The sequence below is a fragment of the Microtus pennsylvanicus genome, chromosome 1 (assembly GCF_037038515.1).
Source record: "Microtus pennsylvanicus isolate mMicPen1 chromosome 1, mMicPen1.hap1, whole genome shotgun sequence".
Lineage (NCBI taxonomy): Eukaryota > Metazoa > Chordata > Mammalia > Rodentia > Cricetidae > Microtus > Microtus pennsylvanicus.
Genome location: NC_134579.1, coordinates 222,534,884 through 222,557,691, shown reverse-complemented (window position 1 = coordinate 222,557,691; position 22,808 = coordinate 222,534,884). Strand labels below are relative to the sequence as shown.

Below are 22,808 nucleotides of genomic sequence, written 5' to 3'. Positions count from 1 at the left end.
ACTTGATCGGGGGAGGGGGAGGGAAATGGGAGGCGGTGGCGGGGAGGAGGCAGAAATCTTTAATAAATAAATAAACTTTAAAAAATTAAAAATAAATAAATATTAAAAAAAAGAAAATGTAGTTCTAGAAAGATGAGGTATTTTTATTAAGGTCCCGTAGTCTGTACCAATAATCAGTAATCTTGTTGTTCAGATTCCCTATATAAATCATTGCAATATTCCAATTCACAAAATATGCATTACAATAACCTCCAAACTTTAAATATTGTTAGAAAATTAATCTCAGTCCATTTTTCCATATTTTATTCAGATATTTTAAGAACAATTACTTCTTGTATATTTCCATGTTTGTGTATGCTAGCATAATGCTGCCTAGGAAAATGTTTAACTCAAGTTGTATATTGAAAATACAGGACTTTTCAGATGATCTAAAGCAACTCATCAAGGAAGTTTGTACAATAATTTGAAAGCAAATATTTAGAGCTATTCAATAACCAGTAATGAAAATGAGGGGAAAGCTTCATGTAATTCTTTAATGGTTATTTTTACACTGGACATTTTGCTCAACACAAATGTGCAATAAAAATCTTAAAAATAACTCTTGCCATATTTAGAATTAGTATACTTAAAATATATTTGGTATTATTTATTATATTATTATTAATTTTTTACATGTCAATACCAGTTTCCCTTACATTGTGCTTCCTTCTTTTAAACAGATTTTTGTTTTAATTTTATTTAGATGTATGTAGGCTCTCTCTCTCTCTCTCTCTCTCTCTCTCTCTCTCTCTCTCTCTGGTGTGTGTGTGTGTGTGTGTGTGTGTGTGTGTGTGTGTGTGGCTTTCTTGAGACCAATAGATGGCATAAATTCCCTTGAAGCTTGAGTATACAACCTTGAGACAACCACTGTAGGTGCTGGGAACCAAACTTAATGGCACAATGTAAGCCCAGTATATGTTCTTAGTCACTGAATAATCACTTCTGCTCACACTTTGTTTTAAAATACATCAGAAATAGCACTGAAAATATTCACAAATATGTAAAGTCATTTATTGAAAAGTAGTTGTATATTTATAGTTATTTACTGAAATTTTATTTGATAACAATAGATGTGTATGTATTTACCACAAGTCTATATTGTTTTCTCAGAAATGCTGATATTTTCATGAAAGCTGGCCAGAGATGGTTGCTGTAGTTGTATAAATATTAACATTTTCTTTAGTTTTGGTGTGTTTTTTACTATTATATCCATATTTACTCTAGTGATATGTTATGTCATTATGGCATTTATATGCATATTTATCTAGATGATATACAGTCAAGCTAGTAATTTAAAGTCCTTAACCTGTGGATCTGAGAGGGGAATATTCCAGACATGATTTTTCTATGCATATATATGTATGTGTGTGTGTGTGTGTGTGCATATACATTTACATACACATATATTTTAGAACAAAAATTATATATAATGCATGATATGATGTAATATATAGTAAATATAAATATACATTTATGTATTAGCATATAGACAGCTAAGGAAATTGTATATATTACATATATACAATAATTTTAGTTATATATAAACTTTTATATATTAATGGTTTATATATACATTATATATTATAGATATTATTTAGGCTATATTTGTATTGTTGCATGTAGGACATGGTACACATATGTATGTATAAATAATGTACATAATAACCATATATATGATTTGCTGAACTGCTATTGCCCTTTTTCCCATGATTTTCTGCATTTTGTATCTATTAAAGTCACTACATTTTCATTATGATTAGAGTACAATTGATAGTATGAATGCCTCAGAGCTTTAGAGATGTAACATACAATCACACACGACATGGTTACATATGTTAGATCAAACTTTAGCCTCCCAGGCAAATTTTCAGTGATTATTTCTAATGTCTTGATCTTCAAGGCCTTGATGATATATATTTGTAACAAAGTTTGGAGCCAGAATTTAAGTTTTTTATTTATTTCTTTTTCTTCTTTCATCATTTATTTATATATTTTAGATACAAATCACTGTTTTCCCACCTTTTTTTCCTCCCCCACATCTCCCCTATACTCCCATCCACTCATCCTATGTCTCTAACCTTATTCCCATAAGGCCTCTTATGGGAATCAACAAAGCACGGCAGATGAAGCTGAGTCGGAACCAAGCTCCTCCCCTCTGCATCAAGGCTGAACAAGTTATTCTGCTATAGGGAATAGGTTCCAAAGTGCCAGCTCATGAATCAGGAACAGCACCTGGTCCCACTGCTAGGGTCCCCACAAAAGTCTCAACTACCCAGTTGTCACCCAGATGCAGAGGATCTAGGCTGGTCCTATACTGACTCTCTAGCTATTCCACCAAAGTCCATGAGCTCCCACAAACTCAGGTCAGCTGTCTCTGTGAGTTTCCCATCATGATCTTGACTCCCCCCCCCCTTGCTCATATAATACCTCCACCCTATCTTCACCTGGACTCCTAGAGCTCAGCCCAGTGATTGCCTTGAATCTTTGCATTTGATTCCATCAGGTACTGGATGAAGACTCTATAATGATAACTAGAGAAATCACCTATCTGATTACAGGGGAAGGTGAGTTCAGGAACCCCCTCTGCTATTGCATGGAGTTTTAGCTGGAGTCATCCTTGTGGGTTTCTGGGAGCCTCCTTGGCACCAGGTTTCTTACTAACCCCCAAATTACCCTTTCTATCACAGTTCCAGGCACACAGCAGTCCACATTGCCATCAAGCAAGCCGTAGCACTTTACTCCAAATGCTCCATTCAAAAGCTCTGTCTCCCGCAGGAGCCAGGCAGAGATCGCAATGGTGGCACAGCCCAGAAAGCCGGCATTTTAAAACAGCCAGTTTTTTCCTGCTGCTGAGTCAGGAAAATTTCAAAATGGAGTACATACCATTTTGTGCTAGCTCTGGGGCCACCAGGTAGGAGCGGAACTCAGCACTTTAACTCCAAGACTGAGCATGCAGCACAGAAATTCTTTTCATCCAAGTTACATCCAAATCTGACACGCAGAGCACTGCACAGTCTGAAAACATCTCTGTGAATGGCAGCGGGAATCCACCAGGCTCTCCCGCCTGCCCAAGACTGATTCCGCCACCTGCCCAGGCAGGAAGAACTGAGCCAAGGGCATGGTCTCAGCTACTTTTTTCCAGATCCCGAGCAGGAACACAAACATCTAGTTCCATAAGCCATTGAAATAATTTAAAGCCAGAGTTTGCACTGGCGAGGTACAGCCCAGGAAGCTGCGGTTTAAACCTGCGCAGCTTTTTTCCTGCTAAGGCTGCTGAGTCAGGGAAATTTCTTTGCAGCACGCCCTAGCAAACAGCAAAAAGCTATGGTAAACTCTCTCTCTCTTTTTTAAGCCCTCTCAGGTTTTTAAGTGCATTTAATTGGCCACGTTGGGTGCCACTCTGTTGAAAATAGGAGCAGCGGGCTGTGTCCTGCCACCCGGCTAGCTTTTCCCGAAATAATTACACTGAAACTGTATTCTTTTAAACACTGCCTGGCCCATTAGTTCCAGCCTCTTATTGTGGAAGAAGAATAGGACTTTAATGAGAGGTCTTGAAGAAATACTGTGAATCCATGCCTTCTGGACATAATGTAAAATTGGCACTTATACTACAACTGTGTTTATTTGAACCAGACCAGTACAAAGTTTGAACATTTATTCTTTTCATGATGCATGAGGGAATGTGGACTATGGATAGTTATTGGTAGTAGGGGAAGGTAGGTATGTTATTGGCAGTAGGGGAAGGTATGTACATTGCCATGATCCACTGAATATTTATCCATTCATGCTAATATTAGCAGTTGTAATTAAGCAAAACACATAAAAAGTAATCAAAGTATCAGTTTATTGAGAAGGCTTTCAGTAGGAGTGCTGGTTAGTTTTTGTCCACGTGACACACAGTAGAGTCATTTTTGGAGAGGGAACATAGCATGAAGAGCTATTTCTATTAGATTGGCCAAAGAGCATCTCTTGGTGCATGATTGATGTGAGAAAGCCCAGTCTATTGACGTTGAGGCCACACCTGAACATGTAGTGTTGTTTATATAAGAAAGAAGGTTGAGATTTTCAGTAAATAGCATTTCCCCTTGGCCTCTACTCCAGTGCTTGCCTCCTGGTTTCTACTTTAGTTTGTGCCTTGACTTCTTTACTGACAGACTGTGAAATAAAAGTGTAAGCCAAGCAAACACTTTCCTTGCCAACCTTGTTTTTTGTTGGTATTTTGGAACAATATTAAAAAGTAAATTAGATTAACAGAGATGGACAGGTGATTAAAGTAGAGTGAGGACTTAAAATGTACAAATTTGAGTAGGTATATAAATATGAAAATTTTCAAAACCAAATTACAGTGACTTTTTATTGTAATGCTATAGCAAAATATATTAATTAGTGTTTGGGAATATTAGACAAGATTCTCAAAATTCAGGTGTAATATGGGAATAATTTGGGATGTATTTCATCTTTTTAATACTATTTATATGTTCTAATTTCAATACTGAAATTAAATTATTATTTATATTTTATTAGCATATGTTTTACATAATAATATATTTTTATTCATTTTCATGCATATAAATAACATATTTAATCAAATTCTTCTTCTCTACACATAATTTAGCATCTCCTTATTATCCTCTATAAAAATCCTTTCAACTGTGGTCCAGATCCTTATGCTAAATAAAAATATACATTTAACTCTAAAACAAATAAAAACAATGACAATTACAATTTTTAATATTTTTTATTTCAAACTTGGAGCCTGCTGTATCATAAAATATCCTTTAAAAGACATGTTCTTATGTATCAACATTATTCTCTCTTTTCTCCTTAGATACATACTTATTGTAGTAGTAAACCATAAATTTCATAACCAAATCCATTTTTCCATTTGTCATATGATTGACAGCATTTGACACCTTTCTTTAAAACAAAATATTAATTATCTTTGTTTAATTTTTTGGACTAATATATTTGACTCAGTATCACATGCAATAAAGAATTATGATCTCTCTTATTTAAAGTTTCATTTATAATTGAATGTATGTTTGTATGTATAATGTGTACAATGAAAATAAAATGAAATATACCTCCCATTGCCCACTACAAATTCCCAACATTTTTCTTATAAACCACTAAGTTCAGTTAGAGCTGCCCCAAATGTACATATGATGGGACAATTCCCTGAACCTTAGCTAGTATAACTATTCTTGGTGAATTCCACTAGATTCACTTGTTAATTTAATAATTCTCATAAACATAAATCCTATTGAGAGAAACTTTGTATATGAGGTCTGGAAAAGAACACAATATTGTCCTGGAAAATTATACATTCTAAAAACAAAAGAGGAAATTTCTTCTAATTAGATGTTTGTAGTCCAAGACAATCATCAGTGAGGGTTCTCTAGGGTGCATTTCCCCAAAGTCAAGTAGTTGGTTCATATTAAATAATACCATATTTAATACAGATTAAATCCTGTGTCTTCTTCAAGATGTTTATATGTTTCTTTTGAAATATTTTGATGATTGCATTCTTTATTTAATTTCTATTTTACAAGGATCAGTTCCTGCCTTTGTTTGAGAAACTTAAAACATTTTAATTTTGAAGGATATCGCTCATGTTTATTAATAAGAAAATGACATAATCTTAAAAGCACATCTTGAAAATCATGCTTTTGGTGAGTTACTTGAAACTGTTTGAATCTTCCAGAATATATATGAAAATCCTTAAAAACTGAAGGATAGTAGATGGAAAAGTGAGTTGAGACAGTGGCATCTACCCATTGGAGTACATAGCTTATATTAAAGTGCTTTTTCCTTTGTTCTTACCAATGCTGATTGTTTGAGCCATTTCTTTTATTGCTGTGTTACTAATACAAAGATTTTAAAACTTAATGTTAAATACAAGTTGTGACAACACGAAATTTGATTTATTTAGGTACATGAGCGTCAACAAACATGTAAAGATACACAGAACTGAGTAAAATATGCAATACACCGCAGATATTAAGAAGTTATAGATGCAAGAAAAATAAAATTGCAGGAACAAGTGTTATCCATAGAAAAACTTCTTTCTAGGGAAACCATAATGAAAATCCTGACTGAAAGATAGCATTAAAAATTAAGAGGAAGAATGGAATTATTCTTCAGCATTAAAAGAGATTAAATCTCAAGAATAAAATAATTGTCTTGTTCATGTAGTTCTAGGTTATTGATTTTGAAATCAATTTAGAAGTTAATCTTATAAATTTTATAGCAAACTGTAAAAATTTCTTAAAGTATTGCATCTAATGTTAGTAAGTTTGATTATAGTGTAATAACAGAGGAAGGACTTTTCTTTGTAAATTACTGATTGGAGTGGAACGGATGGAGGGAGTTTGGGGACATTTGCATACATTTCTGTGTAGTTTCCATTAACCCTGGTTTATGTCACAAGAGTCACAAAATAAGATACTTTAAAGATCATAGATTTTCTCTCTGATGGTGAATAAAAGCCTTGGGGAACATAGAGTGACTTAACCCAGAGTCCTGGGTGACAAATCATTGGACACCAGAGATCAAAACTGAATGTTAATCACAAAAATCTAAGAGCAAGTATACATATTTGAAGCCCCCTGCTCTTTTGGTTTCTATTTTGAATGATATAACCACTGGTTTTGCAGTAATCCCAAAGGTGGTTAGGATATTTAATTTAATTAGTTATAAAGAAAACTTTATTTTCATAAAAACATGTCATTAACATTATATTTCAGCTACTGTGCTCTTGTAGATTTTCCTGATTTTTGTTGAGGCAAAGTGTTACTCTGTAACTCAGTCTAATTTACAACCCATTATTCACTTGCAAAAGACTCCTGAGTCCTTGGGTCATGAATATGCAGACCCATGCTCATCTCCTCCTTTATGTTTACCAAAGAAATGATGCTGATGTGCGTGAGTGTGGAGCTTAAATTTCTACAGTGAGATAGCAGTTAAAACTATTGATACATGCTCCAATTTTAATAGTATGTAGAAAGATAAGATTATGACAAATATTTACGATAATTTCTGGAAACGGGAATTTTACTGAATGATACTATGTATTCTGGGAGTCCTGAATTAAGGCAAATAGGTGTCAAAGATTCAAGAAGATAACATATAAATTGATAAAAAAGGCATATTAGAAATTTAGAACAAAGTAAATCAGAATTTGTAATTTAACAATAAACTGGGGACCTCCAATTTATCTAAGATTTCTCAGTACATAAGAATGAAGTGTTTGTCTGATGTGTAATGCATGAATAGTTTTTGTAGACCAGTAAAATTAATAAGTTCAAACAGCTTTACATTCTTATTTAATAGTTATACAGTAAGTAAAAAATTCATAGTAGGTCTCCTAATTCATATTTTTATTGTCTATGACAATTTTATTCTATTGTTGTAGATGCCAATTTTAATACTGAATTTAGCTCAGGACAATATTATAATAGTTTCTTTTAAAAAATATGAACTTGTGAGGGTAAAACAATTGAAAAACTATGTAAAGACTTAAAGGAAGAAAGAGATGAAATTGATTAACACATATGTATGGAAAGATTTATAAAAAATAAAAATAATATTTTATAGAGGCTCTGTTATGATTGTATATATACATATATATTTAATTAGTCTGAGAAAGCTAATGAAAATATTACTACTAGTAGTAATAATAATAAAAGTAAATATTAATGAAGGCCTCCCTTCTACACAACTGAATATGGAATTAATTTTGATGATCAGTGTAATGATTATTGTCAAATCAAACTGAAGAGGTTACGGGTGTTAAGAGAGGAGACTCAGAAAAAAAGAGAGAGAAGTATTGCTAAGATGGATGTACAAACTATAGAAGTCATTAACAATCATTTGGTTTTAATCTGTATCACTGTTGTTTTGATTCTGATGTAAATTAGGAAGTTAACAAAATTAATGCCAGTCAGCTATTGCGCCAAAGTCAGGTTATCCTCAAAATCTTTTAAAAAGTAAAAAGAAGGTTTTGTTAACTGCATAGTCGCATTCTTGTCTAGCAGTCACAAGGCCATAGGTTCAGTCATTACTGAAACAAACAAAAAATCAAACAAAATACAGCACAACGAAATAAAACACCTTTAATATAAAGAATTGTGAATTTCTATGTCAATAATTTGTATGACTAGTTCCTATTATTTTATTTTCCTTGTATGCTATATGTTTTTAACTTTCCAGTTTTCTCAAACATGAGACTATGAATGCACAGACCATATTGATTTTTCTTATTTAGCTGAATGTCTCATTTGCAATTATTTTCTGTGATGAAGCATTCCAACGATCAGAAATAATCATGAGGATTTTATATGCATTTCATATAATTAATTATTTTTATTCCAGGTGAGAACATTACAGGATTAAAGAACAGATCCAACTTGTAAAGAAATGCACAGTTTGAGGTAAAGAATAAATCCTGAAGCAAAACACTACTGAGTTCAAGATCATCAGATTTTTGTTGCTGTTGTTGTTTATATCAGGTGTCATCTGAGCTTTTACCCTATCAAGTTCTACTGTTAAAATTTCTTCATTTTTTTCCTTTCTTTGTTTTTGTAAGTGGTAACTCATGGTATATGCAAAGATAAACCAGAGTTCTGTGACCACATTTATTCTGGTGGGCTTCACGGACTACCCACACCTCCAAGCACCACTCTTTCTTATGGTTATGGCCATATACACAGTCACTCTAGTAGGCAACATTGGCATAATTGTCGTCAGAAGGATCAACCCTAAACTTCATACCCCAATGTACTTTTTTCTGAGCCATCTTTCATTTCTGGATATATGTTATTCTAGTGTATTTACACCAAAATTACTGGAGATCTTGGTTGTGGAACAGAGAACTATCTCCCTAAAAGGTTGCATGGTCCAGTTTTTCTTTGGCTGTGCATGTGTGATTACAGAAATGTTCATGTTAGCAGTGATGGCCTATGACAGGTTTGTGGCTGTTTGTAACCCCCTGCTCTACACTGTTGCTATGTCTCGTCAGCTATGTGCTCTCTTAGTAGCTGGAAGTTATATGTGGGGTGGTCTGTGTGCTGTGATAATCACATACACTCTCACTGCCCTTTATTACTGTGAACCTGGCATCATTGATCACTTTGGCTGCGAGTACTCTGCCATTATCTCTGTATCCTGTTCTGACTCCTCATTCAGTCAGATGGCATGCTTAGTCATTTCCATATTAAGTGAGGGTAGTAGCCTGCTTATCACCATGGCCTCCTATATCTTCATAGTCTTCACCATTATCAAAATGCCTTCTAAGGGTGGGCTCCGAAAAGCTTTTTCCACCTGTACTTCTCACCTGACTGCCATCAGCATCTTTCACGGGATCATCCTCCTTCTCTACTGTGTGCCCAACGCAAACAGCTCCCGGCTCCTGGTCAAAGTGGCAACTGTGCTCTATACTGTCCTGATCCCCATGCTGAACCCACTCATTTACAGCCTAAGGAACAAGGATGTGAAGGAGACGGTCAAGAGGCTCCTCAGCTCAAAACTGCACTCTCACTCAATATAATACTGATAGAATGAAGTTTTAACTTAATATGTTTTAATTAACAGCCTAAATAAACCTCTACCACTCATTTTGAGTGGGTAGAGAAGGAGGAGTAGATCTGAGAGAAATAGGGGAGTACGTGTGAGCATATATGAACACATGCACACACACACACACACACACACACACACACACACACACCACAGGAACAAAATAACAGGAATCAACAAACACATCTTATGGATATCTTTCAACATGGACAGTCTTAATTCCCAAATAAAAAGACAAAGAATGAATGTGAAAAAGCAACCCATTCTCCAAAGGGACAAGGAGTTTCAAATAGTGCCATGAATCCTTCCTGATCACCATGGGTAAAAGATGAGCAGTAACAACAGAAGCTTTTAAACTTTTACAAATTCATAGAAATTGAAAACTCACTACTAAATGAAAAATGGGTCAAGAAAGAAATTAAGAAATAATTTGAATATGTCTTAGAATTTAATTAAAATGAAAAGATAGCATCCTAAAACTTGAAGGACTTCTGAAGGCAAACCTAAGAAGCCAGTTCATAGCAATAAGTGCCTACTCTTAAACTACTCTGGACCAGATTGATTTGCTGCTGATTTCTAAAAAGACTTTCAAAAAAATAAAGCCAATATTTCTAGAACAATTCCACAAAATAAAAACATATGAAAATTGCCCAATTCACTCTAGGAACATATAGCTATCCTGATAACTAAACCACATAAGGATTTAAAACCAAAAGAGAATTACAGACCAAATTCCCTTGTGAAGAAAAATGTAAAATTTCTAAATAAAATACTTACAAGCAAAATTCAAGAACATATTAAAATATCATAAACCACAATCAAGTAGGTTTTACTCCAAAGATGCAAGGATGGTTCAATATACAAAAGTCAATAAATGTGATCTACCATATAAACAAAATGAAAGAAGAAAAAATTCATGATCATCTCATTAGAAGCAGAAATGATCTTTGACAATATCTAATATCCCTTTATGTTAAAAGTTCTGGAGAAATTAGAGATATAATGTGGATACATAAATAAAATAAAAGAAATGGATTAAATGAAATATTCATCAAAACTACAACTTGACTCTTTACAGAACTTGAACGAACACTTAACGTGATATGGAGATCCTATGTTTAATAAAAGATACAAAAATAAAAACAAGTGAAAAATTAAGGTTCTAAAGCTTTTTGTTACTATATAGGTTTTACATTTTGCCAGGTTTTACTTTTCTTTTTCTTTTTTTCCCCTATTTTCAAGACATGGTTTTTCTGTGTAGAACTGACTTTCCTGAAATTTACTTTGAAAATTGAAATTTTGAAATTTATGCTCTGACAATGCTGAAGCATGTGTGGGCAGCCTATGTATGACAGTTCTGTCAAACTTTTCCATATAGGGTTTCATGATCTAAATTGACAAGGATGTCTGACCAGGTCTCTTCTTCAAGAGGGCACCACGTTTCATTACAGATGGTTGTGAGTTCCCATGTGGTTGCTGGGAATTGAACTCGGGACCTTTGGAAGAGCAGGCTGTGCTCTTCACTGCTGAGTCTTATGGTTTTAAAGCTTTATGTTAACTGTTGATATTCCTGTATAGATTTTAAATTATTCCAGCATTTTCTTTTTCTTTTTCAAGACAGAGTTTCTTTGTATAGCCCTGGTTTTCCCGAAACTCACTCTGGCTCTTTCGACTCATGATAAACCACTCTGGCCGCTAAGTCAGAGAGATCTGCTTGGCTCTGCCTCCTGAGTATGTGATTAAAGACATGTGCTACCACTACCTAGCTGTTGACAGGTTTTATTGGGTAGTATGATATAATATCTGAGTTTGAGTTTATCTTCTGATACCTTTTTCTTTTTAATTTAACATGATACTATTCATATAAACAAGGTTAATGTAATATCATGGAATGCAAAATATTAGAACCATTGTTAATAAAATATCTAAGTCTGCTATTGTAAAAAAGCATTAAAATTAATAAAACAGGACAAGAATCAGAATAATAGTATCATTATAGTAACATGAAATAGATCTCTGATTTTCTTAATCACTACGGATATTAGGAATTTTCCCTTATGTTAATATTTAGTTGTACTGAGTAAGGTTTGCTTAAAACTTTGATTATTCCTACCAGGTTGCTTATTTCTATCAACTTACATTTATTTTCCACTAATTTAATATTTTAATATTCAATGTCTTTGCTTAATTAAAATAAAATTGCATTATTGCCAACCTCTATTGTAGACTATTATTTTAAGGTATGTTACATTTGTTTATGCTTTGTAATATTTGTTTAATGATACAAAGATGAGTTGTATTCATTTATGTTCCATTTGTTTAACTCTGTAAAGGTGTGTTACTTTGCCTGGTTGAAAACACCAGATTTGTCTATAAAGAGCTTAATGGCCAATATCTAGGCAGGAGAGAAAAACAGTTGAGGCTGCCAGGCAAAGAGAATGAATAGGAGGAAAAAATCTATGCCCCAAAGAAGAGAGAAGAGGGAGAAGTGAGAAAATGAAAATGAGATCAGGAGGCCAGTGTCAGCCCACCAACCGCACAGCAAACCATGGAGAAGAAAGGAAAGAGAAATATATAGAACAAAGAAAGATAAAAGTCCTAGAGGCAAAAACATATATGAGATAATTTAAGAATAGCTGGCTAGAAACAAGTCAAGTTAAGACTAGGCATTCCTAAAAATAAGAACAAGTCTCCATGGATTTATTTGGGAGCTGGGTGGTGGGTTCCCAAAAAGAAATAAAACAAAACAAAACTAAGTACATTTTGGCATTCCAATATGATTTCCATATATGTATGTAAGACCTGAGAAAGCTGAAGAAAAGGGGATAGAAACTCTGCAACATAACATTTAAACAGACATTTTACAGTAAATAGAAAAAGAATACAAAGTAAAAAAAAAATGCCTGCCACAGTGCAAGAAGAGGTGGGAGTTTAAACACAGTTCTCTGTCAGCTACTTCCAACCAGGCAATCAAGATTTAGGCTTGGCTTTCAACACTCAAGAAGAGGGCAGCACAGCTGCCAAAGTCACAGCAGAGGTTCTCCTGGCTGAGCAGCTTTGCAGTTCTGTGTTCATGCAGACAAAAGAGTCTAGAGATACACAGTAAATACATATCCGGATGAGAAAAAAAAAACCTCTAAACCAGTTCCAGTGTTTCTAACATTGTGTATAGTCATAAGAAAATAAAAGGGGTATTGACAGTCATAGAAAAAAATGAGTAGTTTTAAAGTAAAGTCTTTAAAGAGATGGGAAAAAAGTAATATAAAATAATGAAAAATGAGTCTTTTCCTCTTATTTCTTAATGTTAAGACACAAACAGTTAATTTCCTAGACTAAAATCTTGCATCAATAAACCGTAGTGAAAGTTAGTACCTTACATATTAGTAACCTGTTAAGGTTTGAGCAGGGTTAAATGAGGTTCCTTTTCCCCATATCAGCTGAGAGTGAATCCAGGCTACCCAGCACTCCTTATCTGTAAAGACTATGAATAAGTAAACTCAAATATACCATACTTTTCATCATAGGGTGATGTGGAATTCCTCTCTGTATGCTATGAATATGTTTTAATTACCATTGGTTATTAAAGAAAAGGTTTGGCCAATGGATTAGTAAAGTCAGGCGGGAAATCTGAACAGATATGGAGAGAAAATAGGCAGAGTTAGAGAGATGCCATGTAGCTGCTGCAGGAGAAAGACGCCACCCATCTGTCAGAAACTTTCTGGTAGGCCACAGCCTCATGGTGATAAACAGATTAATAGAAATGGGTTAATTTAAGATATAATCATTAGCTAGAAATATGCCTAAGCTATTGGCCTAATGTTGTAATTAATATAGTTTCTGTAAGATTATTCAGGTCTGAGCAGTATATTCTCATCTGAGAGCCCTAACGCACTATGCATGAATGGTTGTCTAGGCTTCCACTTCAAGGCATGATTCCCTTAGTGATAAGAGTACATCAATCCAATCAGATAGCTGATGGTTAATGTCAAAGAACAAGCAAAGCCCCATATTGCACCATTGTAATATCATGCTGGTCATTGTTGTGATAAATACATATCTTATCTAGGCAGAACTTTGGCTACTTTTGTCCCTTGACAGATTATATGGCAAATTAGGGGAATATGAAATATTGCATTCTCCTCTTCAGGGCAGAGGCATTTAGGTCATATATAGCTAGAGTCTTCTAAGTCTTAAATCTTTAACCATGTATTCAGCAATAGAGACTTATCTCAACCTCTTAAAGGGAACCAAGGTCAACGGCAATAACTTATATTCCTTAGGAGTCAACCAGACTCTCATGACTAACTACTCAGAGTTTCCACATGTTTTGTATACATATATTCTATACATATTATGTATTACATGTAAATTTTGGTAACTATAAAATAAGATTCCTTATCAGTTTTCAGACATCCTTAGTATTACTTATTTCTCACCCCTCTGTTCCTTTGGTACTGACCACCCTCCAAGCCTTAGTCAGGTTTCTTTAGAGAAACAAAATGTACAGAATGCACATACATGTATATATAAAGAGGGTTTAGTAGCATGACTTGCAAATACTCTAACAAAATAGACTACCAAAACAGAAGGTTTCAGAATCCAGTATTTTTTTCAGGCCGCAGTACATAAAAGAGAAAAAGCAAAGATCTTGTAAAATATAGAGCTCTATATATCTGATTTATAAACTAATAAGCAATATAAGTCATGTACAAATAAATATATAATATATATTATATATAAAATACAAACAAACTTGATGGAATCAGAAAGTATTTTACAACATTCTAAAGAACAAAAGTAAATAGTAAAGTGCCTTGTATATTTCATATTGAAGCAATGAACGCTCAGTAAGCACAGAGAAAGAAAAATCAAATTACAGTAATGAAAAAGCAAATAGTACTTACTTTCAGACCTGCATGAATTTCATTGTATATTAATTATATCTCAAAACTGCAACAGTGAAAATTAGCAATAATTCAATAGAGGATTTAAAATAATGGTTCAAAATGAAATAAATACAGGAAGGTTATAAATAATGTTTAAGTATGAATACATTTTAGTTCAATTCATTTCAGTTTGGAATACAGATAAAATTTTATAGTACAAATTACATTCATATAAATTACATTTTAGAATGTGAAATTAATGACTGTCAACAAGACTTAAACTAAAGCATTGTCTACAATGTATATGTATTCACTAGGGAAAACAGAGAACTAGAAACATAATAAATTAAATGTTTTTATTACACCAAAGCCTTAGGGACGGAACTTCAAGGATGGATGATATATACACGAAATTTTCACCGGCACAAAACAGCACCAGCTGCCCAATATTCATACGCCATTGATCTGTTCACCTCAGGAAAGTTCCTGGGTTTCCACATTTAAAAAGCACAAGGTTAAAAATATTGATCTTCTTCGGAAAACAATACGAGATATATTCATGAATCAATTTCTATCTGCTCACTTATTTCTCTATGTTTATTTTATAACAGGTTATGGAAATACCACTTTATAAATAACAACCTGAGAAATTTCAATTTCACTTCAACATCATGTAAGTCATACATGATAATTATTGAGCCAAAATAATAGAAAAAGTATTCAGTGTATATCCATCCATTTCCCCTCCCTGTGTTTCATTTAGGGGTCTACATATAATATTGCAAATGTATCATACACTAAAAGTCAAACATATACATCTCTGCAAACTTTATTGTCTTATGCTCTTTTAAAATTCAAAATATAATTTTGACTTAAGAACTTGACATAAAACAAATATAAATGGATTAAATTATAAGATTTCCAATTTGGTTATATCTCTTTAAAGGACCAGACTCTAAGGCTTTCTGTCTAGATGATTGTTTTGGAGCAAACAAGTGAAATTAAAATATATTCTTAATTAAAAATCTGATTTGTTCCCTATTATTGAATGTTATATGCTTCAGAGTATTAGAATAAAATGATTTTAATTTTATCTAACCAGTGGCATAGAATTCCATTGGTATTTGAACTGACAAAGTTTTTTTTTAATTTGGAGACTATAGATACTAGTAATTAATATTTTGTTCAGGTTAATGTTTTAAAATATGAAGAAATATCAAACATTTTATTTTACAGCCTCACATTACTATGATTGTTATTTTGTCCACATATGTTGAAGATTAAGTAAGTTTCAGTTAATCAAAATATATTTTCAAAAGGGGAAGGGAGATTCAAAAATGTTGAAAATGTAAGAAGTTATATATTTCACAGTGCTAACTGGATGATAAAAGTCATGACAACTTAACCCTAAGATTATCAGGTATGTTTTATTATGATCAATATCATAAAGATCTACTTTCAGAGTAGAATATGACCAGGTAGATTTCTTAGGGATCAAAATTCAGAGAATGATTTATTTTCGTTTTTAGGTATAACTAGAATACACCTACTCAAATTTGGAAATATCTTTCAAAATTTACTTAAAAAGAAAGAAGAATGGACAGGGGAAATTGCTCTTCTGTGGATGAATTCATTTTCTTGGGAATTACCAATAACCCTGGTACAAAAGTAGGTCTGTTTACCACATTCTTACTTGTTTATCTCATTACTCTTCTGTCTATTCTTGGGATGATCATTTTAATTAGAATGGACTCTCAGCTCCACAACCCATGTACTTTTTTCTTAGCAACCTCTCTTTCTGTGACCTCTGCTATTCCAAAGCAATTGGACCTAAGATGCTGGTGGATCTCTTAGAGAAGGAGAAAACAATTCCCATGACTGGTTGTGCTCTGCAGTTCTTAACATTCTGTGTCTTTGCAGATTCTGAGTGTCTTCTGCTAGCAGTAATGGCCTTTGATAGGTACCAGGCCATCAGCAACCTCTTGCTCTAAACAGTGAACATGTCCAGCATGGTGTGTTCCATGCTCATGGCTGGGGTTTACCTGGTAGCAACAACATACAACCTTGACATTCCGCTTATGTTTTTGTGGGTCTAATGAGATCAATCACTTCTTTTGTGATTTGCCTCCACTTTATCTTCTCTCCTGCTCAGACATACAAGTCAATGAACTGGCTTTATTTACTGTTTTTGGTTTCATTGAACTGAGCACCATCTCAGGAGTTCTAGTCTCTTATTGTTACATCATATTATCAGTCCTGAAGATCCGTTCTGCTGAGGGGAGATTCAAAGCTTTCTCCACCTGCACCTCCCATCTGACAACAGTGGCCATTTTCCAGGGAACTGTACTCTTCATGTATTTTCGGCCAAGTTCTTCATGTTCCCTGGATCAAGAAAAAATAACCTCACTGTTTTATACTCTTGTGATTCCCATGCTAAACCCTCTGATTTACAGTCTGAGGAACAAGGATGTGAAAGACGCTATTCAAAAACTGAAAATAAAAATGTGGTTTTAAACCACATTGCATTACACAAACTTATACACTTATAAATAATGTTCCCCCTCCCCTAGAAAATGTAATGATGACATAGAAAAAAGTTGTAATTTGTAGTTGAAATCAGTAAAACTGTTCACTTGTTCTAAAACCAAACTAGAGTAAATTGAGCAGATCTCAAAATATGGCAAGTTTCAGCATATGTCTAAGACTAACGCATAGCTCTCATGACTACAAATTTTCCTGCTTATTTTGATTGATGGCATATTTATTTCATAGTAGTTTTGATTACCCTCTTTAATGAATATTTACTAGTTTCACTTTACTTATTCTATACCTCATGCTTCAATGCAAATTCAATGGTTATTTTTCTAATAAATTTGTGTTCTTGTAAAAGCAATAGATTTTAATTGAACTTCAAAAATTTAAAATGCACTTCAAAATGATCCTGAAGTAAATGAAGTATAGGGTATTTTCTACAGGCGATTGTTTTAAATTCATTGGGTGGGGAAAATATTTTGTTAACAGGAGAATTAAAGTTATACATGTTGAAAAGATGAACACATTATAGTTTGAAGATTTGACAACAGCTACGTAGGAAATGAAGCAAACAGGTCTATGACATTTGGAAACCACAGAAGTCTTGCCTGATTGTGATGTTAAAATCAATGACAGACTTTCTATCATCAATGATACTCTTATTGTAAAATCATTGCACTTCAAATAATATTAGCACAGGGAGATCTTTGGAAACAGAATATTGTATGCATAAACAGCTGCAACTTACTATCTAGTCATCTTCAACTCTTGAAAAAGAGATCAACGTCACTGCTTAAAAGCTTTTCAACTATCCTGGGCTCATAGGGTCCCATGGCAACTGAACCAACAACCAGAAAGTCTGTATGGGACTGACCTAGGCCCTCTGCATATATGATATTGTTGTGTAGCTTTATCTGACTGTGGGATTCCAAACAGTGGTATCAGTGGTAGTTTCTGACTCTTTTTGCCATGTTTTGGGACTCTTTTCCTCATACTGAGTTGCCTAATCAGTCTTCAACTTGATATTTTATGTTTGGTTGATATCCATGGGAGTCCCTACATTCTCTCAATAGAAATGGGGGGGATCGGCGAAGGGAAGGTGGTACAGGCGGGGATGGAAGGAGATGAAGTAAAGGAAGGAACAGTTTGCTTGTAAAAAAATAAATAAATAAAAATTAAAATTAAAAAATCTTGAGAAATTAAAGTGGTATTTGTGACTGAACTTTTAGTTTCTTCCTATGTGATGGAATGGAACTTCTGTTCATCAGCATTGCTTCGTTTCTTTAAGGAATTTTTCCTATTTATTTCTCTTTATATGCATCCTTTGTTATAGGTTCTACTTCATCATCTATCTTCTTCATTCAACTGTTATTTAATTTTACTCTGTTTTTATATAAGTATCTCCAAACTGGCATATTAATTATTTTTGACTTCTGGTCCAAGTATTTCATTTCTGCAATTCAAAACTCTAACATCATATTTTGTAAAAAAAAAAACAAAAAGAATGCTGACAAGAATAAGAAAATAAGATACTGGATAACATAACATTTTTTATGTATCAGGTGTTGGTAAAATGTTTGGAGGGTGTATTTTAGAACAAGAATGTACACAAATATTTACAGATAAATTCTTTTATGTATGAAAATTTAACATATGAAATGACTATAGACACACAGGTATTGAAGACACAATTAACAAAACGCAGGGCAATATGGTACCACCAGAGCCCAGCTGTCCCATGACTGTTAGACCTGAATATAACAACACAGCTGAAGAACTGAAGAACAAGAAAAATTACCTTAAAAACTACTTTATAAAGATGATAGAGGTCATTAAAAAGGAAATAAAAAAACCTTAAAGAAATTAAGGAAAAGAAACAAAAAAATGGAAAAAGAGTCAATGAATTACTTAAAGAATGTCAGAAAATGCCTGTGGGTGGGGAGCGGGGACAAAGAAATTGTTCAAGACCTAAAAACTGAAATAGCAGCAGTAAATAAAACACACTGAGGGAAATCAAAGAATGGAAAGTCTGGAAAAGTGAACAGGAATAATTTCCCTCATGAGCACTGATACAAATATTCCCCCCCCCCAAAAAAAAACTAGCCAACTGAATTCAAGAACACATAAAAAAAAGATCACCTTCCATCACCAAGTATGCTTTATTCCACAGGCAGGAATGGTTCAACATATAAAAAATTGTCAATGTAATTCATCATATAAAAAATCTGAAAGAATAAAAAGCTGCATGGTCATCATATTAGATGGTGAAAAAGGTTTTAAAAACCTCCAGTACCACTTCATGATAAAGTCATGCAGAGATCAGGGACACAAAGGACACATGTAAGCATTATGTCAACTCACAGCAACAGCAAGCCTATAGAAACATACGATTAAATGCAGAGAAATTTAAAGCAATTCCACTAAAATCAAGAACAACCCAAGCCTTCCACACTGTCCATCTCTACTGAATATAGTATTTAAAGTTCTAGTGAGAACAATAGGATAAGTAATTGTAATCAAGATTACCCAAATTGGAAACCCAGAAGTCAAAGAATCTCTATTTACAGAAAATATGATAGTATAGAACAGTAACACCAAAAATGCCACCAAGGAACTCTCAGAGCCGATGAAAACCTTAAGTAAAGTGGCTATACATAAGATTAACTTTAAAAACTCAGTAACTATCCTATATACAAACCGCAAATTGTCTGAGATAGAATTTAGGGAACCAACACCCTTCACAATTGCCATAATAATAATAATAATAAATACCTTATATGATGCATCTTTATTTTATATAGTCATTGTGATGGTTTGAAAACTAGTGGTCCTGATAGGCTCCTATCTTTGAGCTCCTATTCATCAAGAAATATCACTATTTGATAAGGATTAGGTTGTATGGCCTTTCTGGAGGAAGTATGTCTATGGGAATGAGCTTTGAGGTTTCAGGTCCAGCCTTTCTTTCCATCTACTGGTCTTAGTTATGTTTCCAGACCAAGACTGCCTACTGCTATGTCCCTCACTATGATGTTAATGGACTAAGTCTCTGAAACTCTAAGTTCCCAAATAAATGTTTTCCTTTGTAAAAGAAGAAGAAGAAGAAGAAGAAGAAGAAGAAGAAGAAGAAGAAGAAGAAGAAGAAGAAAAATAGATCCACGTCTCTCATCCTGCACAGTATTTGAGTCCAAGTGAATTAAACACCTCAACATAAAACCTGATACACTGAACCTGATAGAAGATAAAGTATGTAATAACCTTGAAGTCATTGGCATAGGAGACAACTTCTAGAACAGAAGATCAGTAAAGAGGCACTGAGATCGACAATTAATAAATAGGGCTCTGTGAAGCTATAAGATAGAGGACACTATCAGTAGAAAAACATAACAACCTAAAGAATGGGAAAAGATTTTCACCAACTCCACATCTGACTTTGGGCTAATACCCCAAATATAAAGAGAATTAAAGAAACTAGTCACCAATAATCCAAACATTCAAATTTAAAAGTGGAACATTGGATCTAAAATGGCTGAGAAACATTTAAAGAAATACTCAACATCTATAGACATCAGATAAGTACAAATCAATAGGTCTTTGAGATAGCATCTGATTCCTGTCACAATGGCTAAGAAAAAACACAAGTGACAGCTCATGATGGACAAGATGTGGAGTAAGGGCAACACTCCTCTACTTTTGGTGGGAGCAAATCTTTTACAGCCTCTTTGTAAGTCAATGTGGCAGTTATTCAGAAAATTAAGACTCTATATAGCTCAAGACCAGCTATACCACTCCTGGGCAAATACAAGGGACTTCTACCCTATCATCAGGACACTTGCCCAACTATGTTCACAGCAGCTTTACATATAAGATCTAGAAACTGGAAGTAATGTAGATGTCTCTCAACTTAAAAATGAATAAATAAAATATGGTAAATTTAATCAATGGAGTATTACTCAGCTGTTTAAAAACAATGACATCATGTAATTTTCAGCAATTGGACTGAACTAGAAAAGATCATCTTGAGTAAGATATTCCATACACAAAAAGACAAATGTGGTATGTATTCACTTATATGTAGGTATTAGCTGTGAAGTAAATGTTCTGTATTTACAAAAAAAATGATTATGCTAATTCACAGACTCAAAGATGCTAAGTAATAAGGAGTGTCTAAGTGGGGATGCAAGGATCTCTCTGAGAAGGGAAAACAGAATAGTTTTAATGAGTAGACTAGAGACAGGTGGGATTGGGAATAAGAGAGATCTGATGTGGGAGTGTCATATATCAATCTGTTGATTTCATTGGTTAAGCAATAAAGAAACTGCTTGGCCCTCATAGGTTAAAACATAGGTGGGTGGAGTAAACAGAACAGAATGCTGGGAGGAAGAGGAAGTGAGCTCAGACTTGACAGCTCTCCTCTCGGGGGCAGACGCCTCAGAGAGACACCATGCTCCTCTCCTCACCCGGGCAGAGCACGATGAAGCTCCGACCCAGGATGGACGTAGGCTAGAATCTTCCCAGTAAGATCGGAGCTACAGATTATTAGAGATGGGTTGATCGGGATATCAGAATTAGCCAGTAAGGGCTAAAGCTAATGGGCCAAGCAGTGTTTAAAAGAATACAGTGTCCATGTAATTATTCTGGGGTATAAGCTAGCCAGGCGGCAGGGGTGCTGGGGACGCAGCCCTGCCGCTCCTATTACTACAGAGATCAAGTGAGTGGCGTAATAAAATACTGAGAGCATTTTGGGCATGAAGTGGAAACTTAGTGCAATAGAAACTCCGTGGGATATACCAGACTAACTTTTGCAAACATTCCTATTAATGGTGAACAGATCCTGAACCAGCCATCTTTCATAACCAAGTAAGGTCTCAACTGTAGGAATTGAGATATCAACTCAGCTACAAAACCTTTGAGGTACAATGTACTCTGCCTTCAAATTATTCTGAGAATGGAGCCTAGCAGAATGCTCACCAAAGAGACCAGAAAGACTTCATCCAGCAATTGATGGGAGCAGATAAAAGTTCCACAGCTAAACCTCAGATAGAGCTCAGGAGTCCTGTGGAGGAGTGGGAGGAAAAATACGAGGAAACAGAACATTCAGGAACAAGAGAACCCAGCTCACAGCTCAACTGACTGGAACTCATTGGGACTAACAAAGACCAGGAAACATGTAGGGTTCTAACCTATATCCATCTGTATTTTTTATGGTGCTCTTGTAGGATTCTGAACAGTGAGAGTGGGAACTGTCTCTGATTCTTTTGCCTACTTGTAGAAACCTTTTCTTCCTATTGAGTTGCCTCATTTGGCTTCGATGTGATGGTATGTACCTGGCCTTTTAGTACCATATTCTGCTATGTTTAGTTGAGAGGCCTGCTCTTTTTTCTGAGGGAAACAGAAGTAGGAGTTGATTTATTCAGAGTGGAGGTCATGGTAAAAACAAGGCAGAAGTGAAGGAGGAGAAAACGTGGTTGGGATGCAATATATGAGAGAGTAACACACACACACATACACACACACTCGTATTGAAATATTTTGCAATGAGCCTCATTCCCTGAAATAAACGAAGTAAGAATTGTGATTGTTATTTAACATTAATGTGTAAAACCAGTGTGGAAGAACAACATTTTGCTAGTTAGGTGCTTTGGTGTTTTGAAAGAAAACGGCCTAGAAAAGGAGTGGCACTACTGGGAGGTGTGGAATTGTTAAAAATAAGTGCACTCTTTTTGGAGAAAATGTGGCAATGTGGAGGCAGACTTTGAAGTTTCAAATATGCTTAAG

At 34.3% G+C, this 22,808-nt stretch overlaps 1 protein-coding gene and 1 pseudogene across 1 annotated transcript; both read left to right on the top strand.

The window, feature by feature from the left end:
- The first annotated feature begins 8,635 nt into the window (after positions 1–8,635).
- On the top strand, positions 8,636–9,586 carry LOC142842714 (olfactory receptor 1165-like). Its single transcript, XM_075959410.1, has one exon. It carries the CDS (start codon positions 8,636–8,638, stop codon positions 9,584–9,586), a length of 951 nt encoding a protein of 316 aa, XP_075815525.1.
- Positions 9,587–16,094: 6,508 nt separating this feature from the next.
- Positions 16,095–17,015, top strand: LOC142842713 (olfactory receptor 5W2-like; annotated as a pseudogene).
- The last annotated feature ends 5,793 nt before the right edge of the window (positions 17,016–22,808 follow it).

Excerpts from the sequence above, each read along its gene's own strand:
- LOC142842714 (XM_075959410.1), top strand. The coding sequence starts at position 8,636 with ATGGTATATGCAAAGATAAACCAGAGTTCTGTGACCACATTTATTCTG.